This window comes from Dryas octopetala, chromosome 6, assembly GCF_963921425.1.
Source record: "Dryas octopetala chromosome 6, drDryOcto1.1, whole genome shotgun sequence".
Taxonomy (NCBI): Eukaryota; Viridiplantae; Streptophyta; class Magnoliopsida; order Rosales; family Rosaceae; genus Dryas; species Dryas octopetala.
The window spans coordinates 3,731,177-3,758,986 of record NC_141371.1 but is presented as its reverse complement, the minus strand read 5'-3'; the positions used below and the strand labels follow the sequence as shown (position 1 = coordinate 3,758,986).

General features: G+C 36.9%; 6 protein-coding genes across 8 annotated transcripts; 4 read left to right on the top strand and 2 right to left on the bottom strand.

Moving 5' to 3' along the window:
* The first annotated feature begins 81 nt into the window (after window positions 1–81).
* LOC147281246 (protein LURP-one-related 5-like) lies at window positions 82–1,263 on the top strand. The gene is made up of 2 exons (XM_086248837.1): window positions 82–623; window positions 735–1,263. The coding sequence occupies exons 1-2, from the start codon at window positions 309–311 to the stop codon at window positions 1,146–1,148; spliced, it is 729 nt and encodes a 242-aa protein (XP_086104963.1). The 5' UTR covers window positions 82–308; the 3' UTR covers window positions 1,149–1,263.
* Window positions 1,264–1,684: 421 nt separating this feature from the next.
* PECT1 (phosphorylethanolamine cytidylyltransferase 1) lies at window positions 1,685–5,930 on the bottom strand. The gene is made up of 9 exons (XM_086247279.1): window positions 5,427–5,930; window positions 5,098–5,333; window positions 4,742–4,923; window positions 4,353–4,424; window positions 3,843–3,910; window positions 2,811–2,931; window positions 2,636–2,701; window positions 2,395–2,517; window positions 1,685–2,117 (listed from the first exon to the last, which is right to left on the bottom strand). The coding sequence occupies exons 1-9, from the start codon at window positions 5,777–5,779 to the stop codon at window positions 2,046–2,048; spliced, it is 1,293 nt and encodes a 430-aa protein (XP_086103405.1). The 5' UTR covers window positions 5,780–5,930; the 3' UTR covers window positions 1,685–2,045.
* Window positions 5,931–8,136: 2,206 nt separating this feature from the next.
* Window positions 8,137–12,776, top strand: LOC147281244 (retinal-binding protein). The gene is made up of 15 exons (XM_086246587.1): window positions 8,137–8,429; window positions 8,538–8,668; window positions 8,760–8,892; window positions 8,990–9,146; window positions 9,233–9,311; window positions 9,667–9,707; window positions 9,785–9,901; window positions 10,050–10,130; window positions 10,484–10,546; window positions 10,622–10,673; window positions 11,329–11,403; window positions 11,921–11,968; window positions 12,123–12,158; window positions 12,298–12,372; window positions 12,495–12,776. The coding sequence occupies exons 1-15, from the start codon at window positions 8,270–8,272 to the stop codon at window positions 12,567–12,569; spliced, it is 1,323 nt and encodes a 440-aa protein (XP_086102713.1). The 5' UTR covers window positions 8,137–8,269; the 3' UTR covers window positions 12,570–12,776.
* LOC147281243 (Amino acid dehydrogenase family protein) lies at window positions 12,733–16,587 on the bottom strand. Of its 3 annotated transcripts, none has more exons than XM_086246588.1 (6): window positions 16,285–16,587; window positions 15,684–16,000; window positions 13,824–14,060; window positions 13,522–13,689; window positions 13,129–13,281; window positions 12,733–12,799 (listed from the first exon to the last, which is right to left on the bottom strand). In XM_086246588.1, the coding sequence occupies exons 1-6, from the start codon at window positions 16,496–16,498 to the stop codon at window positions 12,758–12,760; spliced, it is 1,131 nt and encodes a 376-aa protein (XP_086102714.1). In that variant the 5' UTR covers window positions 16,499–16,587; the 3' UTR covers window positions 12,733–12,757. The 3 variants fall into 3 exon arrangements, with proteins under 3 accessions (XP_086102714.1, XP_086102717.1, XP_086102716.1); XM_086246591.1 differs by having other exon boundaries at window positions 15,684–16,070; window positions 16,285–16,415; XM_086246590.1 differs by lacking the exon at window positions 12,733–12,799 and having other exon boundaries at window positions 12,957–13,281.
* Window positions 16,588–17,790: 1,203 nt separating this feature from the next.
* LOC147281242 (uncharacterized) lies at window positions 17,791–18,447 on the top strand. Its single transcript, XM_086246525.1, has one exon. The coding sequence runs from the start codon at window positions 17,851–17,853 to the stop codon at window positions 18,445–18,447; it is 597 nt and encodes a 198-aa protein (XP_086102651.1). The 5' UTR covers window positions 17,791–17,850.
* A 105-nt stretch (window positions 18,448–18,552) lies between these two features.
* Window positions 18,553–19,408, top strand: LOC147281241 (uncharacterized). The gene has a single exon (XM_086246523.1). The coding sequence runs from the start codon at window positions 18,553–18,555 to the stop codon at window positions 19,252–19,254; it is 702 nt and encodes a 233-aa protein (XP_086102649.1). The 3' UTR covers window positions 19,255–19,408.
* Window positions 19,409–27,810: the final 8,402 nt, after the last annotated feature.

Below are 27,810 nucleotides of genomic sequence, written 5' to 3'. Positions count from 1 at the left end.
AGAGGAAACCAGCGGGGCTCATTGAATATCAATGCAGCTAGCAAATTAAAAAGCTGGGGACCGACCTAAGAAATTTGTGTTAACCACAAAGCTAGAGAAACAAAGGCACTTAAAGGTCTCTCTTTGTTTCCACCAATACCTATACGTCCTCTCTCTCTATATAGCTAGCTTTATTATTATGTAGTTGAACAAGATTCAAAGTTAAACCATTGTGCTCACTACTCATCCAAATTCCAAACGTAGCCAGCTATATTTCTTCTTTTTCCTCTCTATTTACCTGAACGGCTTCTATTTGCGAAGAGCTAGCCATGTCCAGAATACATCCGGCCGCAGAGCCTAAATATGAAGATCATGATGAAGATGATGTGGTGTTGAAAGGAAGGGTTTATGATCATCTTCATGTGGAAGATCATTTGCACTATCATGATGTTAATCCCCCTGTGCTCACAGTGTGGAAGAGATCGAGCATGAGTTTCCAGGGCACTGATGGATTCACGGTGTTTGATCACCGCGGAAGATTGACTTTCCGAGTAGACAATTATTCCCGGAAAAACTGTTGCGTTAGAGGAGGCCTCGTCCTCATGGACGGAGCTGGCAGGGCCTTGCTAACCCTCAAACCCCAGGTAATTATGAATTCATTATTATCTGTTTTTCGTTTTTGAATATGACACCAATTAAACGCACCCTAAATTTGGTTACAACTTAAATCCATATATTGTGTATGACATGAACAGATTTTGAGCATGCACGACCAATGGAATGCATACAGAGGAGACGATGGGTGTGGAAAGAGTCCCAAGTCCAGCAGAGTATTCACAATGAAATCAAGTGGGTCGGGTCTTTTTGGCAGCAGCAGCAAAAAGAGCGGAGTTGCAGCCCAAGTGTTCATGGGATCAGCATCATCATCATCCACACCAGATTTCAGAATAGAGGGTTGTTTTCGGCGGCGAAATTGCAAAATCAGGAGCCGGAGTGGGCAACTGGTGGCCAGTGTGGCAAGGAAGAGAGTCAACAACACAATCTTGCTTGGGGATGATGTGTTCAGCCTGGTGGTGCAACCACCCTTTGACCTTGACCTTGTTATGGCCTTTGTAATTGTCTTGGATCGCATTTCTGGCAACCCATTTGCCCCAATTTTATGTTCTTAATCACTTACTTCTTCTGTATTGTATTATTTGTATGATGTACAAAAATAAAGCCACATAAACAAGATACAATTATGAATTTGCCCCCCAATGATTCGAGCCAAACATGAGCCATCACTCCTCCCAATTTTCTTGTATTTAAATAAAGAGTGAATTGTTTCACTGCCTTCTTTTTCTAATTTGAGTCAAATTTTATAAATTACTTCTATATGGTTGATCCAAGGCCGGCCCTAAATGATCAGTAATTGTGAGAGGAGAAACATATACGACCATTTCAACCCAGACAGACTTTCTGGTGGATTCTTCCCAAAGGCCCAGGGGGAGTATTGTAAACAGCATATTCTGTACACTACTACCAACATGTGTAAGCAACAAAAGGCACATGCCATGTATTGTAAACAGGTGGTGTCACAATGCAACACCTCATGTGATTTATATCGCCTACAAATTTAAATAGGACAGATTTTCTGACAAAAACAATTAAAACAAATTCAGAAGAAGATAAATTTGTTGATAAATACAGATTTCTATTTTTAGAATGATATAACTGCGCAGCAGGAAAAATATATTGCATCTCTGAAAATGCTAAATTTGTATAAATGTGAAAGGAACATGAACTCGCAAACTCTAAAAAGCTTGTCCCGTTACACCAACCAAACCAGGCCTCCTCAAGTTCTAGGCTTTGAACTGAATTTCAAAATAGTGATCTAAACGACAAAAAGATAACTGCATGACAACAGGACTCAGGAATCATAAGTAATCTAGAAACTGTGAATCACATCATGTGAATTTACCAACCCAAGTGGGTCATATGTGATGTTAGTACTATTTGGTAAAACTGCCAAACTAACAGGTACACCCAATGACTAGCCATGTATTAGCCTTCAAGATCAGCAGCATTCAGTCACCGGAAACATAAGACTTGCCTTCGTAATACCTTTTTTCACTTGCTGCCTTCTTCTCATTACGTTGCTGCAGGAAAAAAAAAAAAAAAAAACACACACACACACACACACAATTATCAGATTTGAAGAAAGTCACAAAAGCAGTCATCAGAGAAAATCAACTACAATCCTCGTTAAACATTCATATGTTTAAGAATAGGAACCCAAATGTTAGCATTAGATGCTTTAATTATAATGTTGGCAATCTTCATTATATCTTACCTGTGTTATAGCTTAGATGGACAAGACAGGTCCAAAGTTGATTAAGAGTATTATCACAAAGAAGTTCAGGTAGAGGGGGTAACCTGGTATGCTTCATGATTAGACACAATCCTCCTTATTATTGTGGAAGTTGTGATATCAAGGGGACTTTCCAAAACTTTAAAGATACCCATTTTGATTGGAACTTCATATGGATTGCCTTCTTCCTGTGAAAAAAAAATATATGTAACTAACCAAAGCATCTTTGCACCTCCATAACTAAGTAACTAACCAAAAATATCCCCATTGGCAGTTTTTTCTTTCTTTTTTCTTTTTTCAATTTACCTTCTGAAAATTGCTATTCTCTGCTACTGTTCCATGGACAACTAGAGAGATGTTAAAGGTTGTGATCTGCAGTCGCAAAATATTCCACAAAGAATTAAGTAATAGAAGTATGGGAATGAAAGCTGACTAAATGCAGAATGAAGCAAATTCAGTACAAATAAGAAGAAAAGCTGACCACGTCTTTTGACACTTCCGATGGAGCACCAATTATAACCTCATCAACATAGCGGCAAGCCAAAACACTTAGGCTTCTTTCGTGAAGGTTCATGATTGGGCGATGTGCTCCTTTATTAGCACTGCAGTGCAATAATTATTAGAGAAGACTATTACCTATTAGATATAAAGCATTGACAGCTAGTATCAAATACAATAAAACTCTTCGTACTTGGGAAAAAAACTCATATTCAGAGGACGACTAATAAATAAAAACCAATAAGAGGCAGAAGTTCATGAATTGAAGTATCAGTACATGTTGTTTTTTTATTATATAAATATACGTTGCGTCTCATGAACTGATATAAGATGTAAAGTTTGAGAAAAAAGTTGCATTTTTATGGAACACCAAAATTCAAACAAGGCAGTGGAAAAATAAAATATAAAGAGAACAAAATACTTACCTATGAAGTAGGCAAAGAGGTTAAAAATAAAAAAAGGGTACCAATCATAAAGATAGACGAAGTAAATCAACCTTCATGGAAGAAAACTGATACTCAACCAAGTTTTCCATAGTGGTGACATGTGATAGGTTTCTGTCACAGCCATTGTGCTACTCAAAACCCATTTGGTGAAAGAAACTAGCACAATGGGTATAAAATGGCACATGGACTCATTTGTTTTCCACGGGAAAGAGATAATACACACAAGCACATGTGTCTAAGACTCCTATGAAATTCTCTAGACATACGGATGCATCATTATTCTGGGCTTAGGTTTAAATTATGGTCAAACTATACATGGATCTAAAGTAGGTCCAAGCGACTAAAGAATTATCAGTTACAGAAACTAACATGTGGAGCATTTACCATTTCAGAATTTCAACTAAATGTGTACATATAAAAAGAGAATAAACTCTGATAGCCTATACTAGTAATATATTTATATATATAGGTATATATATCTACACATTATAAAATCGAAGCTTCCATAGAGAGAGAGAGAGAGAGAGAGAGAGAGAGAGAGAGAGAGAGAGAGAGGCAGGAGACGCAACCTGACAGTCTGATCAGTGTGTATTCCAACAAGAAGAAAATCCCCAAGCTCTCGAGCACACCTCAAGATCTGTATGAAAATGATGGACAAGTAACCAAATAAGAGCGAAAGCAAATACCAGATGATAATAAAGCTGAAGATAAAAAAGGAATAGACTCCACTTAAATCTAAAGCAAATTGAGCAAATAAAAAAATCAGACAAAGAAGACCATAATAACAAAGAATATAAAATGAACAAAAAAAAATCAAAACAGATAAGAAATTAAGGAAAATGAAACAATCATAAAATTTGTGTGTGTGCATGTGTGAGAGAGAGCGCTAAAACACAGGTTTAGTTTTCTTTCCTTTTCTGTTTATTTTTTGGGTTTTTCCTTATTTAGGTTTGGCAAATATTGGGAATCAGGTAAGTGCTCTGTACAGCCTGTCAGCCACCAGATCCATTTAAAAGAGTTTGGAAGTTTACTTTGAAAAGAGAAGATAAATTTCATGTGAGTAAACTCATCCACATTACCTCCACATGTCCAGCGTGGAAAAGATCAAATGCACCATCCATATAAATTATGCGCGCATCGGACTGAGGCCCCTGCAATCGCGCATAAAACATTCATTGAAAAGTGACAAAGTCCACCTCACCAGCATTGCAATAACAACTAAAAGAGTAGTACTTAAAATAAAGACATGTGACATAAAAATCATGCTTTCTCTTCCCCTTGTTTAAAAAGAGACTTGATTTGAGGAATCTAGGCAAGAGATTGATTAATAAAGATTGTCCCATGTCTATGATGTAAAATCCACAAGATAAAAACTGGGATATTCAAGGAAATACAGGTATCTATAACAGACAAAATGCGCCTTTTTATTTCAAATAACCAGTAGAGAAACTGTTCAGGGGTCACATACTTTCCCATTGGAGAATTGAACAATTCTGCGAGATGTCGGTAAGAAATGAGACACGCGAGTTCCACTGCCAGACCCGCCATCTTCAAACTTCTGACTGTGGCCATGGCTGAACTGTCTTTGCAAGGAAGAATGGTTGTGGTTCTCGGCAACAGATCTCTCTCTCACACAGAGAAGCATACGACCTGTACACAACATTAGCAAACAACAAATTTAGACTAATAAATTCCAACTGCCCTAATAAAACAAAGTGCAGTATTTAGAACATAGTATTTGATCTGCTTCTGTGCTAGAATTAGAAGAACAAAACACATAATGATGGGTAGAGACTGAGTCGGATGTATAGAATGAAAACAAACCAACAATGTCGGTGCTGGAGACCCCTTCTGTGCGTTTGATCTGCTTGTAGCGACCAGCCTTCTTGGCAAGAGCATAAGCGTCAGTTCCATCAGGAAGAACACATGGGTCATCCCCATGAATGATGTAGTCTATATTGTATTCGTCAAACAGCTTCTTCATGAATTCTTCAGTTATAGCATAAGGTGCATCCGGAATAACCTCATCAACCCATTTCACACCGTTCACCATAATCAACCTATAACACAACCCAAGTACACACACATTCATATAAGCTATAATTATGATGATAATCAGCTGATATATAGGAAAAAAGAAAAAAAGGTGGTACCTTTCGTTGAGAGGGGTTACTGGGGGACCTTTGTTGACGATAATTTCGGCGTCGCTGACTACACCGACAACTAATTCGTCGCCGAGAGCACGCGCCTGGCGGAGCGCGTTGCAGTGGCCGTAGTGCATCATGTCGAAGCATCCATCCATGTAAACGCGGACGGGTCTCTTCTTCTTCCTCCTCCAGCGAATGCCCAGAGGGAGCTGAGGGCCGTGGTGTTGCTGCGAGCCCAACAGCGACACCCCAACGCCGACCCCCACCCCCACCGCCACCACCACCCCTCCGACGAGGCACGTGGCCAGAAACCGAACCCAGCTCCGCGCGTTCTCAGACTGCCCATCAGATGAACCCATCTCCTCGCTTCGTAGTTTATTCGGCAAATCAAATCAAAGCAAAGAGAGAGCGTTTCTCATTTCCTTCTCTTATGAAATCAAAAGTTCGAATGAAGTGGCCATTTTTTGCCTTCTGATTTACATTTGTTGGGTTCGGCCGTTCGGGGGTTCCCCTCACTTTTCTCTTTCTCGCTCATTCTTTGTTCTTTTTTTTTTTTGTACTTTGTTCATTGGGCTTGGGCCGGTTCCCAACCCAAGTTTCTTTTGTTACTGCCCCAATGAGCCTTGAGTTAGGAGGGTGTACTCAATCCAGACTTTTAAAGACTTTTTTTAAGTGACAGACTTTCATAGACTTTCAGAATTATGATAGACTTTCAAAGAGTTTTATAGACTTTTATAGACTTTCATGAAGTTTTATTAAAAAACTTTCATAGATATTGATAGATTTTCAATGACTTTTTGATACAAATATCATTGTGAAATATTGTAAAATAATAGCATCTGTATATCACAAAGGGCAATGAAAACGCAATGAAATCAAACAGAAGGGCAATGAAAAAGTAGTGAAATCAAACAAAAAATGACAAGTTGATGAAAGAATAATCTCCAAGAAATCAAGATTGTTAAGAAACCTAGTAATATATTGAATGATCTAAAACTGGTCTTCAATATTTGTCAAAACTTACTATTTAATGTTACATGGATAATGTTAAATTCAGGTAACGTTAACGAAAACGAGCTTCCAAGTGTGAAGACAATTAAATTAAAAAATAAAATAATACATAATGAGAAATGCATATAAGTTTTAAAATTTGAAAGAAATAATGTTGTATTACTACTTAACATATAAGTCAAAAATTTAAATAATATTGAACTAATCTCTTTATTATTGTATCTAACAGATAAATCTAACTCAAGTCATCCTTGAAACTCTCAACGTAAACATACAAAAAATAAAAGGGTGGAACAATATATTATAATTGACATGTTGTAAACCCATAAAACTAACTTCTGGAGCATTGAAGTCTGGAGTTAGAACCGTACATGACAGGTCTATTTATATGTAATGGCATAGTGATGAGACAATATAAGAAATAGGTGTATCAATGTTGGAAGGGACATACACGCGCGCATGCAATGCTAAAGGAGGCGGAGAGAGAAAAGGAGAAGCCTTTTCTCAAAAGTCTTTCAAAGTCTTGAGGGGGAATGGAAGAGAAATAAGAAGATTTGGTATGTATACTTTAATGCCAAAAAGTCTTTCAAAGTCTATGGATTTGAGAAATGTGTGAAAATCATTGACATTTTGAGTACCGTATGACTTTCATAGACTTTTAAAAAGTCTTGATTGAGTACCCCCTGATTTTCATAGACTTTTTAAAAGTATATAAAAGTCTTGATTGAGTACCTCCTGATTTTTTAATTTAACAAAAGTCTTGATTGAGTACACCCCCCTTAGACTTTGCTAAGCGGCCGAAATAAAAAACACTTGAAATTGTGGGTTTGTAATAGACTTGCCCAGCTAAATTCTCTTGGCAACAAGGTGGGTACTTTGAACCGATAAACCAACTGAATCGGACCGATCGGTCTGGTTTGTCCCGGTTTTTATTTTAAAAATTTTTAACATAAAAACCAAATCAAATCAACTTGAATTGGTTCATGTCAATTTGAAAATCCCAAACCCTAAGTTTTGATGAATCAAAACCGTTCATATTTTCCACGTGGTGGACATGTATTGGCTTCCATGTTTCTCTATGGTAGTGTTTCTCATATCAAATTAGACCTATAAATCATGATATTATCATTTTTCAAATTACCGTACTCTCTCTACTTATTGACTCTCTCTCTCTTTTGACTATCTTCTTTTTCAACCAAAACCAATAAGAAACATCGCCATATTGACTTATCAGCTTTGGATTTGTCAAGGTTAACTCTAATTTCCAATTATAGCATATCGATATTTTCAATTTGGTTATGGATTACATCTTCATAATTCAGTTAATCGAATCGTGCCTAGTCCTGTTTGACAAGTAAACTGAGTAAACTCGTAAACAAATCAAATATGAATTGTATTAACCTGTATATGATCAAATTCAATTAGAAAATTATCCAATTCGATCTAATTTGATAATTCAATAGATTATTAATAAATACTTATCCATTGGATTATTATTATTTATATATTGAATATGAAATACATTATTTAATTTAATATTTTGAATCATAATCAAATTATTGGTTTGAGTGGCCAAATTCCAATCGGTTTTTTATAAAAAGATTACATAAAATTCCAATCGGATGTGGATTAAAATTTAAAATCCATTTACAATTCTAGGACCGAGTAGGACCGAGTGGTGGGTGGTGGATGGTGGCGTGGACTTAACTCAACTCGAGTAACTCCCCGTTTGGTTTATTCTTTTCAAAATCCGTTATTCCACTGCGAACTCCTCCTCCTCCTTCTTTTCCCGAGAGAGAGAAGGATCGTGTTGGACTGGTTTTGAGAATAAGTGAGAGATGGCTAGTATGGAAGGTATAGTGCCGATAACCAGGGCTTTTCTGGCTTCTTACTACGACAATTACCCATTTACCCCTCTCTCCGACGACGTTGCTCGCCTTTCCTCTGAGATTCGCTCTCTCACCACCGATTTGCTCCACAACTTTCCTGCTACTCAAGGTACTCTTGATTTCAAATCCCTTTTTCTTGTTGTTCTTGTAATGTATTCATGTTTGCTTGCAATTGCAATATTGTACAGTGATTGAATCAATGAGTGTGATTTTGTAGGCGAAGAGACACTCGTAGTGAATGAATTAGAGAATCGACCACCCCATAAAGTCGACGAGAACATGTGGAAGAATCGAGAACATATGGAAGAGATTGTCTTTTTGCTTGAACAATCTCATTGGCCTCAAACGGTATGCTAAGCTAAGCCAAACTTGTCTAAGCTATTGTTGTTTTGAAAGATGCTACCTTTCTTTGTTTATTGATTCATGTTGTTCTGGGCAGCTTCAACAGCAGTCAAGCCCTGATGATGCTGAACTTGCTGCTGTTTTCGCTCGCCTCCACCAAAAGTTTCATACCACTTTAAAGTCATTGGAGTCTTTCCAAGCTAAGAATTCTGAACGTGTCTTCAACACTGGTTCGTTCTCTCTCTTGCCCAGTTGCCCATGTTGGGTTGTTATGAGTTATTCACAACTCTGCTCAGCTGATAATGGAATTTCTGAATGTATCTGCAGTTATGACTTATATTCCTCAAGATTTTCGGGGAAGGCTTATCAGAGTACAGAGGGAGCGATCGGAGAGGAATAAGCAAGCAGAGATTGATGCTTTGGTTAATTCTGGAGCAACTATTCGAGATCGATATGCTCTCTTGTGGAAACAACAAATGGAGAGGTGAGTCTCCTTGCTTTTCGTTTAACCCAGTTGGGTTACAGCCTGTGTTCTCCACCTTACATTCTATTTGCTCATCACACTTCCAGGAGGAGACTGTTGGCGCAGCTTGGTTCTGCTACTGGTGTCTACAAAACCCTTGTCAAGTACTTAGTTGGGGTTCCACAGGTATGCTCCTCTCGGCATTTGCCTGCCACTTTTTTGGCTGGGTTGGCCTACTACTGCATATACTTGTTTGGGGCTTGTACATTCGCTCCCCATTTGTTCATTGCCACGGTTATCTGTTCTTAATGGTGTGATTAACACACCATGAATTGACGTACCGATCTACTTATAATGTTCCTTTCATGTTTCTCTCATGTTGGCCATGTATTCATCTAGTTAGTGGGTGGTCATTGATGCAGTTTTGATAAAAATATTGTTTTGAGATGTATTTCGAAAGTATGTTTTGCCTAAGTAGATTGCATGTTCAAGACTCTGTGATCATTGGTAACTGCTCTGGCACACTTCCTTTTGGGTGCAGGTTTTACTAGATTTTATTCGCCAAATAAATGATGATGATGGGTAAGTTCTTTTGTGGGAGTAGTGTTAATAGCATTTCCTATGGTAAAATAATGTCTTACTGAATCCTTTATTAATAGGCCCATGGAAGAGCAACGACATCGTTATGGACCACCCTTATACAACCTTACAACTATGGTGCTTCTTATACGACTCTTTATTTTGCTGTCTTGGGGGCGTTTTGAGACTACAAAATTGTGAGATTTCTTGCAATCTTTTTATGTTGGCTGTTATGTTCTAAATGTAGTTCAATTTGTCTTTCCAGGGACACTTTCTCTTGGTTGGCTTTTTTTTTTTTTTTTTTCAAATTTGCATCAATTCTTCTTTGTTTTATAAATTGAGCAGAAAGAAGGAAGAGGTAGCTGTCTTGGAACAAGCTGTGAATGTGTACACCACTGAGTTTGAAAGGTTTATAAGTTTCATCAGGTATTACTCCTATTTCCTGTGTTCAAGTGGGTAACTTCAGTTCTATATGTTATTAATTGATAATAACAATTTATACACCCCTTACTTTGCTAGTGTTTGATTATACTATCCCGTTTGATCCCATGAACATGTTAAATTAAAAATTGACAAATAGCCTTTAAATTCATGGTAGCTTGCTTGCGTTTCATACGCTATTTAAGTTTGCATTTGCCTGATGATACTCATAAACCTAAATCCAAAATAAAGCTGTGTTGTCTTATTAGGCTGCAAGTATGTCTTTTTTTTTAATGTAGTACTGCTAGGCTGTCAGCCATTTATTTCTATATCAACTAATATATGAATTTTTTTGTTAGCGAGGTCTTTGCAAATTCCCCCTTCTTTATCCCAGCAGAGGCTGCTGGTGCACTAGAAGCAAGGTCAGATTCCTTGGTTTTTTTTTTATATCAGTTTTATATTTCCAAATCTAAATTTCTGTTAGTTTTTCTGTAAAGGAATAATGATGATTACAAAGAGACAAGTGTTCCAGCTGGGAAAACTCATGAGGTTTGTTTTCATATAAGTTAATGGGACTTAGTTCTGTTTTCCTCATGATTAAAGTGGATTTGAGTCTGCATGCATGTGTGAATCGGTTAGTTATCAACTCTGGTTCACTAATAACCCAAGGAGGAGTTAATACAATGTCCGTTGTTTGATGAACAATCTGTCAGTGTTTAAACTTAAGGTTTTAATTCCCACTCTGGATGAAATTTTTCTTATTACTTTCTAATGATATTTTGTCTGTTTTGGATTTTTGATTAGCATGTAAACTGTGTTACTTGGGATTGATTCATATTTTATCTCACATTTATAGAGATTTTGATTTAGGGATCAGTTAACATGACTGAATGCTGAGAGGTTATTTAAAATTTATGACTAGTTGTAAGAATAATAGAATAAACTTCAAGTTCTCAATTCTATAGTAATGAACAATTAGTTCTAAAAATTGATGAGAGTTAATCAATTTTAGTACAATAAGTAGAGAAGAAAATGAATAAAGAGATACAGTATAGGAGAAACATGACACAACCTTCTTGTATTGCTGATTAGTGGTTTAGAAACAATCCTTGCACTTATCTTAATTTCTCTGTCATTAGTTTCTAGATTATTGTGTATTGCTGCTCCAAATTCATGGAATTTTGTAATTTCATTACTCTTATAGGTTTTGTTGTCTGTGGACTCGATAAATTCATACATCGCATGGGATTTTTCACTTGTACAAGGGAAGATAAACTTGGTATTGTTCCTAAACCGTCATTGTTGTTCACAGTTGAATATGCCATCTTCTTCCATTTGTAAAATGCAATATGCTATTTTGACAAAGTATTATTTTTTAATGACTGACACTTTATGCTTTGTACACATATAGAGTAGGAGTTACATCTTTAATGTGCGATCTCCTGGCCTCATGATACTTTACCTTTGTTTATTTTAGTTCTATATTAGTTACCTCATGCTATTTTATTTTCCACCTCATTTGTGTGGAATGAGATTGGTAGAGTAAATCAAATCAGCATCACTAGCTTACACTTGAGAATTTCTTAATGGTGTGGAATGAGATTGGTACCTCACTAGCTTACATTTGAGATTTCTTAATTGTAAATTTCCTTGCATCATTGAGTCAAACTCTCTAATAAGGAGATGTGATGCAGAAGATTATAAATATGTGTCCCAACTGTTAAAATAACTTGTATACTTTTATGCAAAATTATGACAATGTAAATCCCTTATTGAGATTTATGTTCTGTGATCAGGATATTGGATTTAGTGTCGAGTATACAAATCCTTCTGGGGAAAAATCTGTAAGTTGAACTTCGATGGCTTGGTTGAACAATGTTTTTGAATGTATTCTCATCTTCAACCTTCTATTTTTTTCTGTCTTTTCTCTTTCTTCTGGTTCTCTCAACTTATTTGTTTTCTTGCAATTGCACTGGGGCATTGGTGGTTATAACACAGCTCATTTTACCTTACCGACGTTATGAGTCTGACCAAGTAAGTTTAGTATTTCTTGTCATGTGTGGGTTCTTGTGTTATTAAAATCTCTTGATTTCTTTACCTAAAAAAAAGTCTGTTATTAAAGTCTATTGATTTCTTTTACCTAAAAAAAGTATCGACTTCAAAATATTGATAGGGGAACTTCTGCACATGCGAGGCTGGAAACTACAAACTTATTTGGGACAATTCGTATTCAAGTTTTTTTAAGAAGGTGCTTTGTCTTTTTATCTTTTGGTTCCCATTTTCCCATTTTGGGCCACTGTTTAATGTTCGGTATACACCCAATATTAAACTCCTGACATTTGTATCTTTTTATTATTTGCTGGAATATAGGTACTGCGCTATAAGGTGGATTGCATACCTCCAGTTGTAGAGCCAGTGGCACCTGTGACTGAAGTTGAAGAGTGAAAGCATTTTAGCATCATGCCAGATAGATGCTATCAGTAATTTCTGTTGCATTAAATTGTATCCATGTTATTCATTTTTTTTTTCGTTGACTCTCCTGAGGTTGGTTATCCAGATTGGTTTCCTTCACTATCAGGGCATGCGATTGTTGTTGGTACAGAATGTTGTTGTATTATACATCCTTTGTATATTTACCTTTTTACCCGACAATCAGTGAAATCACTTATTATGCCCTACAAAATAGTTACATCAGCTTGATCAGCTCGCCCTCCAAAATAGTTAATCCTCAACTTTAATAAATATAAAGTGGGGTTTGAGACCCAGCTGCTTAAACATAAGGTAGAAAAATCTACTGGGCATTTGGCAATTGTGGGGCAACCACCCACCCTTTGCACATTGAGTAACTAAATTGATATTTATTAGTTGCAATCAAAGTTTTGAAAGCTAGCACCAACAAAAAAAGGTTTTGAAAGCAAAATAAAGTACTGAAATCCAGTCGTACAATATCATGACAAAAACTATGGTACAATCGACAAATAACAGTTCAAGTAAAGGCATATACTCGCTTTGCCGAGTCAATAGTGTTTGATAGGAGCATGGCAATTGTCATTGGTCCAACTCCTCCAGGCACTGGGGTAATGGCTGATACCACTTGCACTGCTTCTTCGTAGCAAACATCTCCTGTGAGACGGTAACCACACTCGCAGCTGGGATCCTGCCGATACATATATGTGATTTACAATATGAAAAGTGAATATGTGATTACTTAATGTCAACATGTTGTTGAAATGGCAACTTCAAATTTTAATCAAAGAAACGTGCTACTTTACTATGGGATTCACAAACTGATGCGGCAGCTGAAATACAGTATCCACCAATAAGCATTGTATCTATTTGACTCTCTAACATTATAATATATATATATATATAACCCATGGAGGAGACCAGTACTTACCTCAACTGGATTGGTCCCAACGTCGATAACAACTGCTCCAGGCTTTAGCCAATTTCGACGGACCAGATTAGGCACTCCTGCAGCTGTGACCAAAATGTCAGCTTCACAGGTGATATTTTCTGGGTTCTTTGTGAACGCATGTACAATGCTGACTGTTGCATGGTGCCTCTGCACAACAATTTTAAGAAAACCATGCTTATACATTAGCAACACACAAATTGAATTTTACTTTTTTGGATAGAGGTTTGGAGATTGAATTTTTCTTTTTCATTTTTGAAAAAAGAATATACTATTACTATTACCTGCAACAGCAATGATACGGGCAATCCAACAATGTTACTTCTCCCAATCACAGCAGCTTTCTTCCCTATTATTTCCACTCCAGACCTGACCAACAACTCAATGCAACCCTTTGGAGCGCAGGGAATGAACAAAGGCTCCCTTCCTCTCATGGCAAGACTTCCCATATTATGTGGATGGAAGCCATCCACATCTTTCTCTGGACTCAGTACATCCAAAATTTTTCCCTCATCCAAATGCTGTCCCAGACAGTTTGTTGTAAGTCATCCATACAACAGCAGCAAGTTCTGACATATAATGCATCCAAACCTCAACTATTCAGTCACCTTTACATGTGATCTTAGAGAAATAACTATCCACTAGAGTGTTTGGGGTCAGGTCTCAGGTCTTGGGTTTGGGGTGAGGGTCCTCTTTCAACCAATTCAACCGTATCGGTTCGGGATGTAAAGAAAAACGAACCCATGGGCCTGCAAACCCAAACTGACCCGAACTTTGAAATGGCTGGGTTCATACATTCCAGATACCATTTTACTGGCATAAACATTTTTTGGAAAAAAAAAAAAAATAATACATAGCGACAAGGCAGAGATTTTAAGGAAACCATCCTCAATTAAAATGTGCAGCAGGAAAAAAAAAACAATTTAAAAGTAAAAAATATAAAACAATTCAAAGTCCTCTAACACAAACAAGAAGAATTTGAAACTTCAAATTACTCAAAACAGTGCAGATGTTCAGGAGGAGAGAAAAGACACAAAAACCCTCAAATCCGATCTTTATATTACAGAAAATAATTGGCAGAAATTTCAAAATGGAAAATGGTTCTCTGCCCTAAAGGACGCCCAAATCCGACATTTAACTTCAAAAAATATAAAAGAATAACGATAAGCAATTTTTTCCTTTTTAATGAAACCCCTAAAAGACACCAAATCTGAGCTTTATTCTTCAATTTTTATTTTCTTAAAGCAGCAACCATTAGAAAAGTGATACTTTGAGGACATAATCCCAATTGATCCAAGCATTTAATTAATAAAAATAAAACAGAAACATAAATTAAATAAATGAAAACCAATTAAAAACCCCAAATCCAAATGGATCTTAGACAAATAAATCTTCAAAGTTTGAAACCAAAATTCAGGAAGCTTCCAAAACAGTGACTGATTGTGGGAGAGATTTAGGTTTACAAGTGCTCTCCGCCCGGCTCTCAAGTCAAGGAAGATCCCCAATATTGGGACATTCCATTGAGTGAGGTTGATTCAGGGTTGGTTCTAACCATCCATAATCTGAAACCAGACCAAGATAATTGACTTAATATTTTTTGACCCCCAACCCAATCCACACCATCATCTCTCATGATGCCAAACCAACCAAATCAAGTAGGTTTGATCTGGTTAAGAAGATTTCTGCATGCCCTTAGAACCCGAAACAAAAGACGTGGTCATTAACAAGCATAGAGATTTGTTGCATCATTGTTAATTAAATGATCTCTCTGGTTGATCAATTATTAAAATTTCAAACTGTCTTGGCTTATATACCAGGAATATTCTGACCGAAGAAAAATATTCCAGGAAAATTGTATACTCATGACCATCTACTGCATTGTCATTTTCATGGGGAAAAGAGAAATTTTTTTAAATTACAACATCAGTTCACTGCTAGATGGAAACCTATCACACACGGAAGATTCTGATATTCTTTAGAAGCGGTAGAACATAACTTATATAAAAGCCAATAATAGATGGAGCATTTGAAAACAATGTGTGACTTCAATTCTAGTCTAGTTCTATTCTCACCCTTTACTTTCAGAGCAGCAAATGCATATATAATAAAGGTTAAAGAAGCATAAACACAGATTAAGAAATTACTTGTGGTAGAGGAAGTTGCACGAGAATACCATGAACAGAGGGGTCCGCATCAAAATTTGACAAAGTGCTAAGAAGTTGATCTTTTGTACAATGATCAGGCAGCTGAGCAACCATTGACTTGATTCCAACTTCCTCACAAGCCATTATCTTTTTACGGACATAAGTTTGAGAGTCCCTTCTCTGACCCACTATAATTACAGCCAACCCAGGCACCACTCCAATGCACTCTTTCATCCTCGTCACCTCACTACCTATTCTTGACCTAATTTCATCCGCAATAGACTTCCCATCGATAACAGCAGCAGTCTGCTCGTTGGCTGTGGTGGGCATAAAAAGCGAACCATAAACACAATTGTAACACAAATCAAATTGCCTAACGTGGGTTTTCTGCACACCAGCACAAATCATTTAATTAACCCAGAAAAAAAAAAAAAAAAACAATCCAAAACAAAACTGGGGTTTCTGCACACCCGCACATACCATTTAACTGACCAAAAAAAAAAAAACACACCCCATAATAATATTTTATAAGCAGAAAAACAGTACAAGGAAAGCCTATGAATCACAAGAAAGCAAGAGATGGGTTATGCAGGCAACTTACAGTGATTTATAGGGGAAGAGAAAACAGAATGTGAAGGGTGAGAGGGAGCCCAATCATCAGGAACATCTAAAGAGAGGAGAGGAGGAGACATTACAATTTGGTGGGAACGACGGTGGGCATCGTCGTTTAAGGTGTTGTTATGATGCGCTCTGTTTCTCGACGGAATTCTGATTCTCAGCCCATTTCGCCATGACATTGCCAATCTTGGCATCATTAGATGATGATGCTGCTGCTGGTTGTGGCTGTCCGAAGCGTCCCTTTGGCTTGCCCTTTTTTGCTACTCCTTCCTCCTTTCTCCTCGGCTCCTTTCTTCGCGCTTTGCCGTTACTTGCAGGTTCACTTATCCACACAAAGCACAGGCCCAATTCTTTGTTAAAGTATATGAGGCCCAACAAACTCCTTCTTGGGCCCCACATCAGGAAAAGGCCTGAATTCGATGATTTTGAATGGGCTTCAGCCCGGTCTGTTAGTTGGTCCATCTTGCTTTTCCATTAATTACCTAAATGAATGCATGTCAAAATAGGGAAAAATAAAAACAAATTGTTGCCACTAAATCCTTGTTACCAAAAGGTAGCATCTACAATTGTTCTATACTTATTTACAAATAAATGTCAAAAGAGTATTAAACTATTAATAAATTTACACAACTGACTTTCCAATGATATATAATTGGCTACTCCTAAGTCCTAACCAACAATATATGTAAGAGGAGATCGGAAAATGCTATGTTCCAAATCATAATTAGCTTAGATTGTAGAGCATGCAAATATGATCATAATTTTTTTTCAGAAGCCAACTACCAAAGAATGTACGATAAGCAGTAGACTCATCCATGCAAACTTGAAGACATGAAAAAAGTTTCACCTTTAATGATCCACATATAGGCTTACAAAAACTACACCATTCATCAACTACTTTGTTTCACCAACCATTCACATCTATTGACGCTTCGTTCTACAATAACACAAACTCAAAAAATGAAAAAAATTTCCCTACTAACAATGCAGTCACATAATAGGCCAAATAGACTAATAACTAAACATGCAGGCATTGTACATTGTACACACACATGATTAAATGAACTTAGATTAAATGGACTAATAACTAAGTATGCATGCATTGCAAAACACGCATGAGAACATAGTGATTAACATAACATGCATGATATGGCAAAATCTTTCCCATTTCATATAATAGGCCAAACCAAATGTACCAACTACAAAAACCCAAAATTCCCATTAATTAGGGGATGAATGTGTGTAACAATGATGATATTTAAGAGTAATTCACCCAAAAACTGAACTTAGAATGCCTTGTTCACCTAAAAAAAAGGAAGAAGATATTTTTCACCAAGAGAATATTCTCAAAAGATGCTATTGGCACTGCTCACAGCTGTATAACCTGTATTTACATTTTCACTCAACCATATTTACAGCTGCAAAAGCAAAAGTAGTCCTTTACCCTCCCCATTTGAACCCCCTCTGTGGCTCTGTGTGTGAAGTTTGCTTGCTTTGGCTCCTGAGCTCCTCCTCTTTCTCCGAAACCAACACCAACACCACCACCGAGATGAGTGACGTGTGCTCCTCCTCCTCCTCCTCGGAAACCAACACCGAGCCCAAGATAAGTGACGTCTTCCGCAACATCAAGACGGAGGACCTCCACGACTACTCCCTGAAGATGATGGACGCTTTGAACAACGACGGCCTACCCCACGAGGTCCCGACGCTCTTTCATCAGACCAAGGACACGGGTCGTGTTCCCGTGGTCATCTACCACACCCTCATCATCGAGCGCTACGGCAATGCCGGTCAGACCAGGGACGCTTTCTCGGCCTACCTCAAAATGCTCTCTGAAGGGGTTTCCCCTACCAGCTTCACCTACACCGTTCTCGTCAATGCACTCGCCGCCAACCCCAACTTTTTTGGGCTTGCCAAGAAGTACTTGCTGGAGATGGTGGGCCAGGGCATCAAGCCCACCCCCGCCACCTACACCGCGGTGTTTGAAGGCTTTGCTGCAGAGAATAAGGTGGAGGAGGGCATCGAGTTTCTCAATCAGATGAAAGGTATGGGGTTTGTGCTGGACAAGAAGGCTGTCAAGGACTTGCTTAAGAAGAAGAACAGAAGAGTGGTTAAATGCGTCAACAACATTCTCTCTGGCAAGTAGAACGTTCAATTAAATTTTATTTATTTTCCCTGATTTGCTCGCTCTATGTTAATTTGTTTCATTTTTTCATTCAGTGTAGAAAACTTTGGAATTAGTAGAATGGAAATGGCTCTTGACTCTCTCCTTCTCTCTCTCTCTGTCTCTCTCTCTGTCTCTCTCACAGGCTCAAATGGCAGAAACAGCAGAGGCACCGAAGACAAATACAGGCACCCCTTGGACAATGAGCCGGTCAGGAACCTCTGGGAGGCGGACCAACAATTGCCCGACGAGATGGAAGAAGTCGTCAACATGTTTAGCATGAATGACCTCGCTAACTACGCAGTCAACATGTTCGACGTATTGTCACTTGAAAGCCTTTCCCACCCTCGCCTGCAGCTGGCGCAGGCCTTCCACACCCAAGTCATCGAGGCCTACGCCAATGCCGGTAGGACCAAGGATGCTCTCTACTCTTTCATACGCATGCAAGTCAGCCCTGTTGCCAACTATGCTGGCGCCCCTGTTGCCGCCCCCCACGCCCGCACCTACGCCGTTCTCATCAAGGGGCTCGCTGCTGACGCCGAGTATCTTGGGCATGCCAAGAAGTATTTGATGGAGATGATGGAAAAGGGATTCAAACCCAATGCTGAGACCTACACGGCCGTGTTCGAGAGATTTGCAGTTGCAGACAAGGTGGAGGAGGGTAAGGAGTTTCTGGAGGCGTTGAAAGGGAAGGAGTTTGTTGCTGATGAGGAGGCTGTGAGGGAGGAGCTTAAGGGCAAAACTGAACCACTGGTTGCAAGTGTCATCAGCATTCTCTTTGGCAATTAAGTAGATTGCCCACGTTCATTTTGTTGGCTCCTTCTGTGTATTCTGTTAATGAAATGATTACAAGTTAGATAGAAAGTTGATGATGCTAATGAAATGGTTGAAAGCTAGATAGAAACTTCAAATCAAAATGTAGATTTCTCCTGAGATTAATGTAGCTAGCTTCTGTTTTGTTTGGACATGAATTATGATGGCTGATCTCTGTTTTCTTAAGCATTTAGATAGAAACTTGAAATGAAATGGAAATCTCTCTGTGGTTGTAGCTAGCTTCTCTCTTGTCTCTGAGGTTGAAATTGATTATGTTAATGCAATGGTTAAAAGTTAAGATTGAAACTTGAAATGAAATGGAAATTTCTCTAAGATTTATGATTGTTATTAGTTGATTGTAGCTTGAAATGACTCTGAGATTGTAGCTTCTGTCTTGCTCTGACCATTTGTTAAAAAGGCCAAAAATGTATTAAACTCTGACTCTATGAGGTCTAGCTTCTCTATATGAATTATGATTGCTATTACCAACCTAATACTAGAAATTAAACAGCAGCAACCTAATTCATGGTTTCCATGACACGGTCCCCCAGCTTATATGACATGTATGATGGAGCAAATCAGGAAAAATGGATACTATATATAAGTTTCTTGGGGGCTGATGAGCAGTTTTTTATATTTGGTCAACGAGGACTGGACTGCATGCATGACATGCACAGGTAAGTGTCCACTAATGAAGAGTTCTTATCTCTGAGCAAGAATGATACTGAATTATTATACACAGAGTAAACAATTCAATGGGGACAGATGGACTTTAGTTTAAGGTTATTTAGAGCATGATCCTTGTGAATTATTATACAGAGAGTAAGCAATTCCTAATGTTATTGGAATACTCCCAGTAAATCTATTTCCATCAAACAACCTGCAGTTGAAGAATGACAAGCAGTTAGATGAATAAAAATACAGAACGTATGATCTCAGAGCTAATGTAAATGACTTACACGTGGATCAGTGCCATCTCAGAGCTGAAAAGTTTGGGTGGAATGGGGCCTGAATGCTGGTTCTTGTTCAAATGGCTGCATGTTCATAATATCAGTTTAATGTTTATGCAGTATGCAGGGTAAAATCCCCTAATAAAATTAGACATGTAAGTTTTTTTTTTTGTAGAAAGGAGACTTTCATTAAGGATGAAAAACATCCAAACAATTACAATATAGCCCATCACATGATAGCTCTTTATCGAACCAAACGTGTAATCCAGGAACAAAAGCGGCATCATAGATGCGCTGCCCGATTTTGATTACACAAGCCACGAAGGACCTTTTGGAATACAATAAATAAAAATACAAAATACAGAGTCCCTTATATTACAACACTAATTGGAGCAACAATTTTGCTAGATCCATGATATAGTGTTGAAGTGCTCATAATGATGCCTCGTTAAAAATCTTGCTATGAAAATGATTTGCTATTACAACACCAAGTGAGCAACAATTTCCTATTATTTCTGATTTGCCTGTAATATCATCTGCCTTCAAGAAGGACTTGCCTATCATCTTTGTCTCTGTCTCTGTCTCCCATCTTTGTCTCACTTCCTCTCATCTTTGTCTCTGTCTCTGTCTTTGTCTCTCATCTTTGTCTCTGTCTCTGTCTCCCATGCCACATCCCCGCTTACGAGGACATGCAAGTTTTATTCTGTGTCTTCTTTATTTCTCCTGGACTCCTTTCTTCCCGCTTTGCCGTTACTTGCAGATCACTTATCCACACAGAGAACAGGCTCAATGCTTTGTTAATGTATGCCGTAAGCCAGGCCCAACAAATTCCTACTTGGGCCCCACCCCAGGAAAAGGCCAGAGTTCCATAATTTTGAATGGGCTTCAGCCCAGTCTGTTAGTTGGTCGATCTAGCTTTTCCTAAAAGGTGTAGGCATGCCCGTTGCTTTGTATAGGATCGACTTGTCCTTAAGGCCCGGCCCATTGGTCGGCACCCAATCCGCTCTTCCCATTTTATTTTGTGCATGGCTAGGGGTACGTTCTAAATTTGTGTCTCACATTTGGATCTCAAAAGATATAACAATCTGCCATAAATTTATATATGGATCGGCCTTATTTATTTACTTCTTTGAGTCATAGAGCTTCTTTACTTACAATAAATAAAAAACTAACACATATACATACACATACACTAGCATTTGTGATCCAAATTTAAGTTACGTAGCATTATTCTTTTATTTTTCCAATGCACTTATTTGCCTTCCTCCAAAATTTGCAATTTTGCAGCAATTTGATTTCCTGGCATGGGGAAGAAAGAAAAAAAGATATGGTCGTTTCAACACTAGCTTGCCAATTTTGATTTCGAGACATGAGAAATTAATAAAGATAAAGATATGGTGTTGTTTGAACATTTCCAATTTTGATCGATTTCCTAACATGATCGAGGAATTGAAGAAGGAAAAAAGACAAAGACAAAGATGGGAGAAGAAAAACGAACAAACAAACAACAATAAGAACAGTAAAGTACTGTGTGTGGGTGGACTGTGGACAGTACTGAGAATCTCATTTTGGGAATGGGAAACATACATGATAGATACAAGGAGAGATATTATTGTGCAATCACTACTCAAATGTAATTTTCCCTTCCACACATATCTCTCTCGAATTTCTTTCAATTATGGAAAATTGGATTTCAATATTAATAAATTTGCATGGATCCATCGATCAGTATGCCCACGCCACAAATCAATCAAATCAAAAATGAGAGTTCCAAAAATTCATATATGCTTTTAGATCAATAATTAATATTGCTAAGATGGTCGATCATTGATCGAACCACTGCAGCAAGTTTTGGCCTATGCTGTCAACCCCATCCTAAATTATATGTTAAATTTGAAATGGATGCCTTTGTTGTGTTGTTAAGGGTCGAATGTTTGGTACAACTTGGTGTGTCTTTTTCTTATCAAATGCAGATTATCGCTTCTACATGAATATATTTTAACCTAATGTGCATTGCCTCTCTCTATGGATCCCATGTGCCCTGCCTCATGCAATGTTCAATCGCTTTAACATGACACAACAAGCATATCAGTACTCGACCTACTATATATGTACTAGTGGAATAGCTGAATAGGCCTCCATATATGTGTGGTACGGTACGTTCAAAGTTTGAATGGGAAGTTAGAACAAAATGTGTCTTTTCGATCAATTGCCAAGAATTAGTGACTAATTAAGAGCTAGCTTTAATACGTTGCGTATTTATTTGAATCTAAAGATGAATGATCAAGATGCTTGATGAATGAAAGTCTACCTTGTGGGGTACATAGATTAAGGCACATTACATATTACCTCCTTCAACAAAAGGTTTTTGTTGTCATCACCTTTGCTTTTAGAAATCTATCAGAAAAAATTACTACCTTTAAGTCTTTAACCCCTAGCTAGCTAGATGAATAAGAATATCATAAGAAAAAAAATGGTTTAATTTGATGTAATCTAATTAGTTGTCACACCCTCCTCGATCTAAACAAGATGTTCCCAAATTGAATTATTAATTAATTATTTTCCTAAGTCTTATTTGTACAAAATAAACTAAATAGTACGCGTACTATAACTTAATTATTCTAAGACAAACTAGGAATGTATATGAGTTCAAAATTTGGTGCTTGAGAATGAATTTGAGAATTTCGAGTCAAAGTTTAGTGTTCAAATTTCAAGACTTGGAGGAATTTAGGGTGAGGTATGAAGTTCGATTCAATATTGTATGGACACAAAGTTAAATATCAAGGTCCGATTCGAGGATTTAGGTAAGAGGTTCTTGAACCCATTGATCGGGGATTAGATTTCAAAGTTCGAGTTTAGTGTCTGAAATTTATTAGATTCTGTCCAATCTATCCAATCACATTGTATATATATATAGGAGAAGGATCTACAACATTCTATTTTTGACACAAGTTGTTAACGGGGCCTACTCCATATAGGATTTCAAAGATCTGTCTATTTTTTAAGTCTTCATTAAAGGATCATCCTTCAAAAAAATTAGTTAAATCAGAAATTATTTATTATATAAAATTAAATGGCAACATTCAAGTGTTTATTTTGTTAACCATTTAATCTTTGTAGGTAAATGATTTCTAATTTACCTAATTTTTTGTAAGAATGATCTTTTAATGAAGACCTAAAAAATAGACAATTCGGATCGTTGAAATCCTATATAAAATAAGGCATATTGAAAATTTATGTCAAAAATAAAATAACACAGATCTGCCCCGCCCATATATATATATATATATATATATATATATATATATACCAAATAGAAAGAAAAATAATTGAAGATATGTGCTATAAATAAGACCAAAATTCACCAGCACATGCATATATGGATGTCAGATGGAATAGCCTACCCACGTATCCAAAGGGGCCAAACCTAATGGCATTATGCCCCATCTCTGTTGTCCTTTACCATTTATATATGAAACATGCACAAAAAAAGAGGTAGTATATAGTGGCCGTGCCACGTCATCTTGACCAGTTGATCGCCATATATGATATATATCACTGTAAATATGCAGTAGATCCATTTATGCTGGGCCTTGAAATTTGAATTTTGGTATTGATATGGTCATTTACAATTAATACTGAGCAGTAGTCTGATGGAGGTAGCTTGAATGCATGGTACATATATACTTTCACGGTCTTAGTTTGAATGATACTCCATACAAGTCAGAGTATGTATGCATGCTTTTTATTTGTACAAGTCAGAGTCACAGTTGACAGTATATATACTTACATGCTTGTTATTGTAATTTATTTATTTGAAAGTGAAAAAGAAGCTAAAGAATCGAAAATAACAGCAGAAGCTTAATTATAATAATGAGACATGCATGCATGCATGCATGGTACTGTAAAAAGAAAACAAGAAAAAGAGGAAAAAGGAGAAAAAGGAAGAAAGTGATGATGGATCGATCGGAAATCCTGAAATTCAGAAATGTGAAAAGGATTAATGTGGTTGAGATCGATCTTCAAATTAATTATGGACTCGATCTGGGGTTGGGTTGGGTGGTGATGATGCATCATGCATCTCTCTTTCACATGTTGAAGTTTGTGACTACTGTACGTACGTGTCAGTCAGCTCTCAGAAAGAGAAGAAAGAGAGTTTCAGAGGACGACGGTCTAAAAGACGAACAACTTTTTACACGTTCAATATCATATAGATAATAGATTTCACTGCTTCATCTGTTAGATTATTACAGTAATTTTTTTTTTCTTTTATATATATTTATTTTGTTAATTCAAATATATATATTCAAACAAGTCAGCCTTTTTTGTGGTAGAACGTGCTGCTTTTTGTTAATTTCTGTCTTGGTTCGGTACTTCGCTGCCAGTTCTCAGTATTTTGTCCAACCTCCTCATGACTCGATCTAGCTTGCTTTATACTTGGAGCTAGCTAGCTAGCTATTAATCTTCTAATTAATCTAAGACAGTAGCTGGGGAAGAGTCAAACCAAGCCCATATATAGATTGGTGCTTAGCTATATATAAGGTAGCATTTGTCTTGTGCAAGTTTAAAAATAATGGGTCTGAAAATTTCATTTTAATTTCTGGTAAGCACATTAGTCCCTTGGATATGTCTAATTCCCAAATTAATTTCTGCTTAGCACATTTGTTTCAAATTAATTTCTGTTGTTCATAAATAGTTGATATCTAAAACTTATGATCATTTTCAATTCCTAAAAAACTTATGACTAATTTATCTTCATTTTTGGAGTAAGAAGACATAATTCTCTATATTTCTCAACAGTATACATTGAATTTAAGTTAACATATCATATCCAATCATAGGTACCAAACGAACACTAAAAAACTAAAAAGATTTTGATTCTTATTATTTCATAAACCAAATAAGGTGAAACTTATTTCTTATTATCATTCTCAAATCTCAATATTTTCAAACCAGTACTCATCCATTCCGAAAATAGCACAGAAATAACATTCTCAAAAACTCATCTCGGCAAACAAAGTGCACCTAAAAGTGCTACCTACAAGTAAAGGTAATAGTAATTAAATATATATATATTTTTTGGTGAATAGTAATTAAATATATTTTGCTAAGAAGTGAAATAGGTAAATAATAAAGTAAGAGATACTGTAGAATAAAAAACAGAGCAAGAGGAAAAAGTTGATTGGGAAGTTGGGACTTGGGAGTAATGCAGTTGAAAGCAAAATGTCAAACACTAGGCTTCAATTTTCAGGAACTGAGGTTTGACAGCTACTTCTCTTTCCTGCTGGGTCAGTCACGAGGCAGCTGCAATATTATTATTCTTATTATTATTTTTTGGTCCGATTTATTTATTCTTATTTATATATATATATATGTATGTGTGAATTCATGTAGCTTTCCTCATCTATTTTCCCTTTCCATATTAATTACCTCAACTGTGCCTCTTGGCCATAGACTTGTCTTATAGAGCAGTTGGAGAAAGGACCTAAATGTAAATAACCCAGTTTTAGGCTTTTAGTTTTAGACTGACTGAGCTAGTAATTTATAAAGCCTAGTTTACATTACCAACGCGGCTATTTCCCTATTTTCCTTGCTGCTAACGATGCTGCTAATACAAAATTAATATATATTACTTTTAGGGTTGGTCTTGGAATGAGCATGAGATGTTTGCTTGGTAATTGCGATATATCCATGTGTTCATGTAAATTATGTAATACTAATTAGCTAGCAACGTTTTCCCATGTCAATGTTGAAAATGGAACCGTGAAAGCGACTTTCTGAGTCAAATACATATCAAATGTACTGGAATTACGCGTCCTTTTCTATCTAGCTTCCACCAAAAAGTAATTAATTAAAATTCTCTGCAATTAATTAACTTAATGAAACTCTCATGTAATTAATTAAACCACAGGTCCACAACAGTCAACAAGGACAGACATTCATGGGCGGAAGGAACAACAAACAATATACATGCATATTGCATAGCATGTATAAAAATGCAATTTCGGGCATACATATTTCACATTTTCATATTGCCACTCATGGAATAAACCTTATAATGCTTGCGTTTTGTGAAATTTGTAAAGCATCTTTTGCCACAATGAATTTTGGCAACATACAAATTGGATGGTTATCCAGTTTGGCATGTTATGAACATGTCATGTATTATGTCATCGTGATGTGGCAAATGTCCTGTTTGAGCTGATTTTCTTGTTTCTTTTTTTATTTTATTTGAAAACTTTCTTGATTGACATATTTTTTTTTGGTAGAGTGGGGGCCTAAAAGACCCAAACAGCAAAGAAACTAGCTTGATTGACATATTGTTGTAACGTTCGCTGATAAAAACTCAAATACTAAACTAGTATAAGAAAATGTTTGATGAATTAATTTCTGTATCTGGGTATAGGGTTCTTCAAGTTATATTAGTGTTAATTAAAAATGTTTTGTTTAGATGTTATACTCACTTAGTTGCAGAATTGTCTTGGTTCCATTATATTTCTTAATTAGCAAGATCTTCAACATACACACATATGTATATGCCAAAATTATTTCATGGTACTATTGGAGCCCCTGTAACAAATTATTGACAACTAATGATTATTTATGCAGTGTGAAGATCGAGTTATAGTAGTTCGAACAAGTAAGAGCATTCAAAATTGGCCAGTTTTACCTTCTTAACATAAGTTCGAACAACATAATACATCAAATTATTTTTAATTAGAAGATTGGAAAGAGATTAATTTTTGGGAGTGGTTCCAGGCCAGGTTGCAGAATTGATGTTTCATGATGAATAAATGCTCTCATCAACCTACCTGAGGAAAATGGAGACAAGGGTACGTTTAATTTGTACGTGGCAGGTGATAATAAATTGAAGCTATGAAAAAAAAAAAAAAAAGCAATTAATTAATAACCCGAAGCTAGCTAGCTAGGGCTTGGCTTTCAGGCTTTGTCTTCTCATTGTGGTTCAAAACAATAACGATGGAGCAGTCTCACACAAACTTCATCGTAATGGTCGTTCAAGTCTGAATGCTAGTGAAAACGTCAAACACACTAGGACGACCCAGCCACAGACCAAGAAGCCCCATCACTGCAATCTGTCAAACACACACACACCCTTCTCTTTAATTTTTTGCTCTTAAGTTTTTTCTACATCGATGGATCTCATTTGTTTGTTTGCATCGCTATTATTCAATTGATGTATTAGCCCTAAAATTAACACAACAAACATCAAGAAGCTGGATGTGTGTGTGCATATATATGAGTCAAATTGAGATTAGTACCATTCACAAAAGGACGCTTAGCTAGTAGCCACCTCCACCACGAGCAAGGAGCAAACCTCGTCCCCCCCCCCCCCCCCCCCCTCTACCTTTTCTTCTCGGTTCTGAAAAACCCAGATGCTTCCAAAAGACATGGCTACGGCGTACATATATTATTAAATTCAGAGACAAAATAATAAAGGGGGTTTAGTAACTTGGGAGCTCGTGTTGGGTAATTGGGTACTACTAGGTGGCTACTTGAGACTCGGGCAAGAGAGAGAGAGAGAGAGAGAGAGAGAGAGTAAGGTAAGGAATCCCAAAGCCGC

Bases quoted from the DNA above. Each gene is read 5' to 3' on its own strand.
- LOC147281244 (XM_086246587.1), top strand. From the start codon at position 8,270: ATGGCTAGTATGGAAGGTATAGTGCCGATAACCAGGGCTTTTCTGGCT. The intron at 9,708-9,784 runs GTAAGTTCTTTT...CTTTATTAATAG, and splicing joins CAAATAAATGATGATGATGG to GCCCATGGAAGAGCAACGAC. The intron at 12,159-12,297 runs GTAAGTTTAGTA...AAATATTGATAG, and splicing joins GACGTTATGAGTCTGACCAA to GGGAACTTCTGCACATGCGA.
- LOC147281243 (XM_086246588.1), bottom strand. From the start codon at position 16,498: ATGATGCCAAGATTGGCAATGTCATGGCGAAATGGGCTGAGAATCAGA. The intron at 13,282-13,521 runs GTAAGTACTGGT...ATGTATCGGCAG, and splicing joins TTGGGACCAATCCAGTTGAG to GATCCCAGCTGCGAGTGTGG. The intron at 12,800-13,128 runs GTATATGCCTTT...ACTATTTTGTAG, and splicing joins CTATTGACTCGGCAAAGCGA to GGCATAATAAGTGATTTCAC.
- LOC147281241 (XM_086246523.1), top strand. From the start codon at position 18,553: ATGGCTCTTGACTCTCTCCTTCTCTCTCTCTCTGTCTCTCTCTCTGTC.
- LOC147281246 (XM_086248837.1), top strand. From the start codon at position 309: ATGTCCAGAATACATCCGGCCGCAGAGCCTAAATATGAAGATCATGAT. The intron at 624-734 runs GTAATTATGAAT...TGACATGAACAG, and splicing joins TGCTAACCCTCAAACCCCAG to ATTTTGAGCATGCACGACCA.
- LOC147281242 (XM_086246525.1), top strand. From the start codon at position 17,851: ATGAGTGACGTGTGCTCCTCCTCCTCCTCCTCGGAAACCAACACCGAG.
- PECT1 (XM_086247279.1), bottom strand. From the start codon at position 5,779: ATGGGTTCATCTGATGGGCAGTCTGAGAACGCGCGGAGCTGGGTTCGG. The intron at 2,518-2,635 runs GTAAATTGAAAA...TTTTTTTCACAG, and splicing joins AGAATAGCAATTTTCAGAAG to GAAGAAGGCAATCCATATGA. The intron at 2,118-2,394 runs GTTACCCCCTCT...TTTTTCCTGCAG, and splicing joins CTAATCATGAAGCATACCAG to CAACGTAATGAGAAGAAGGC.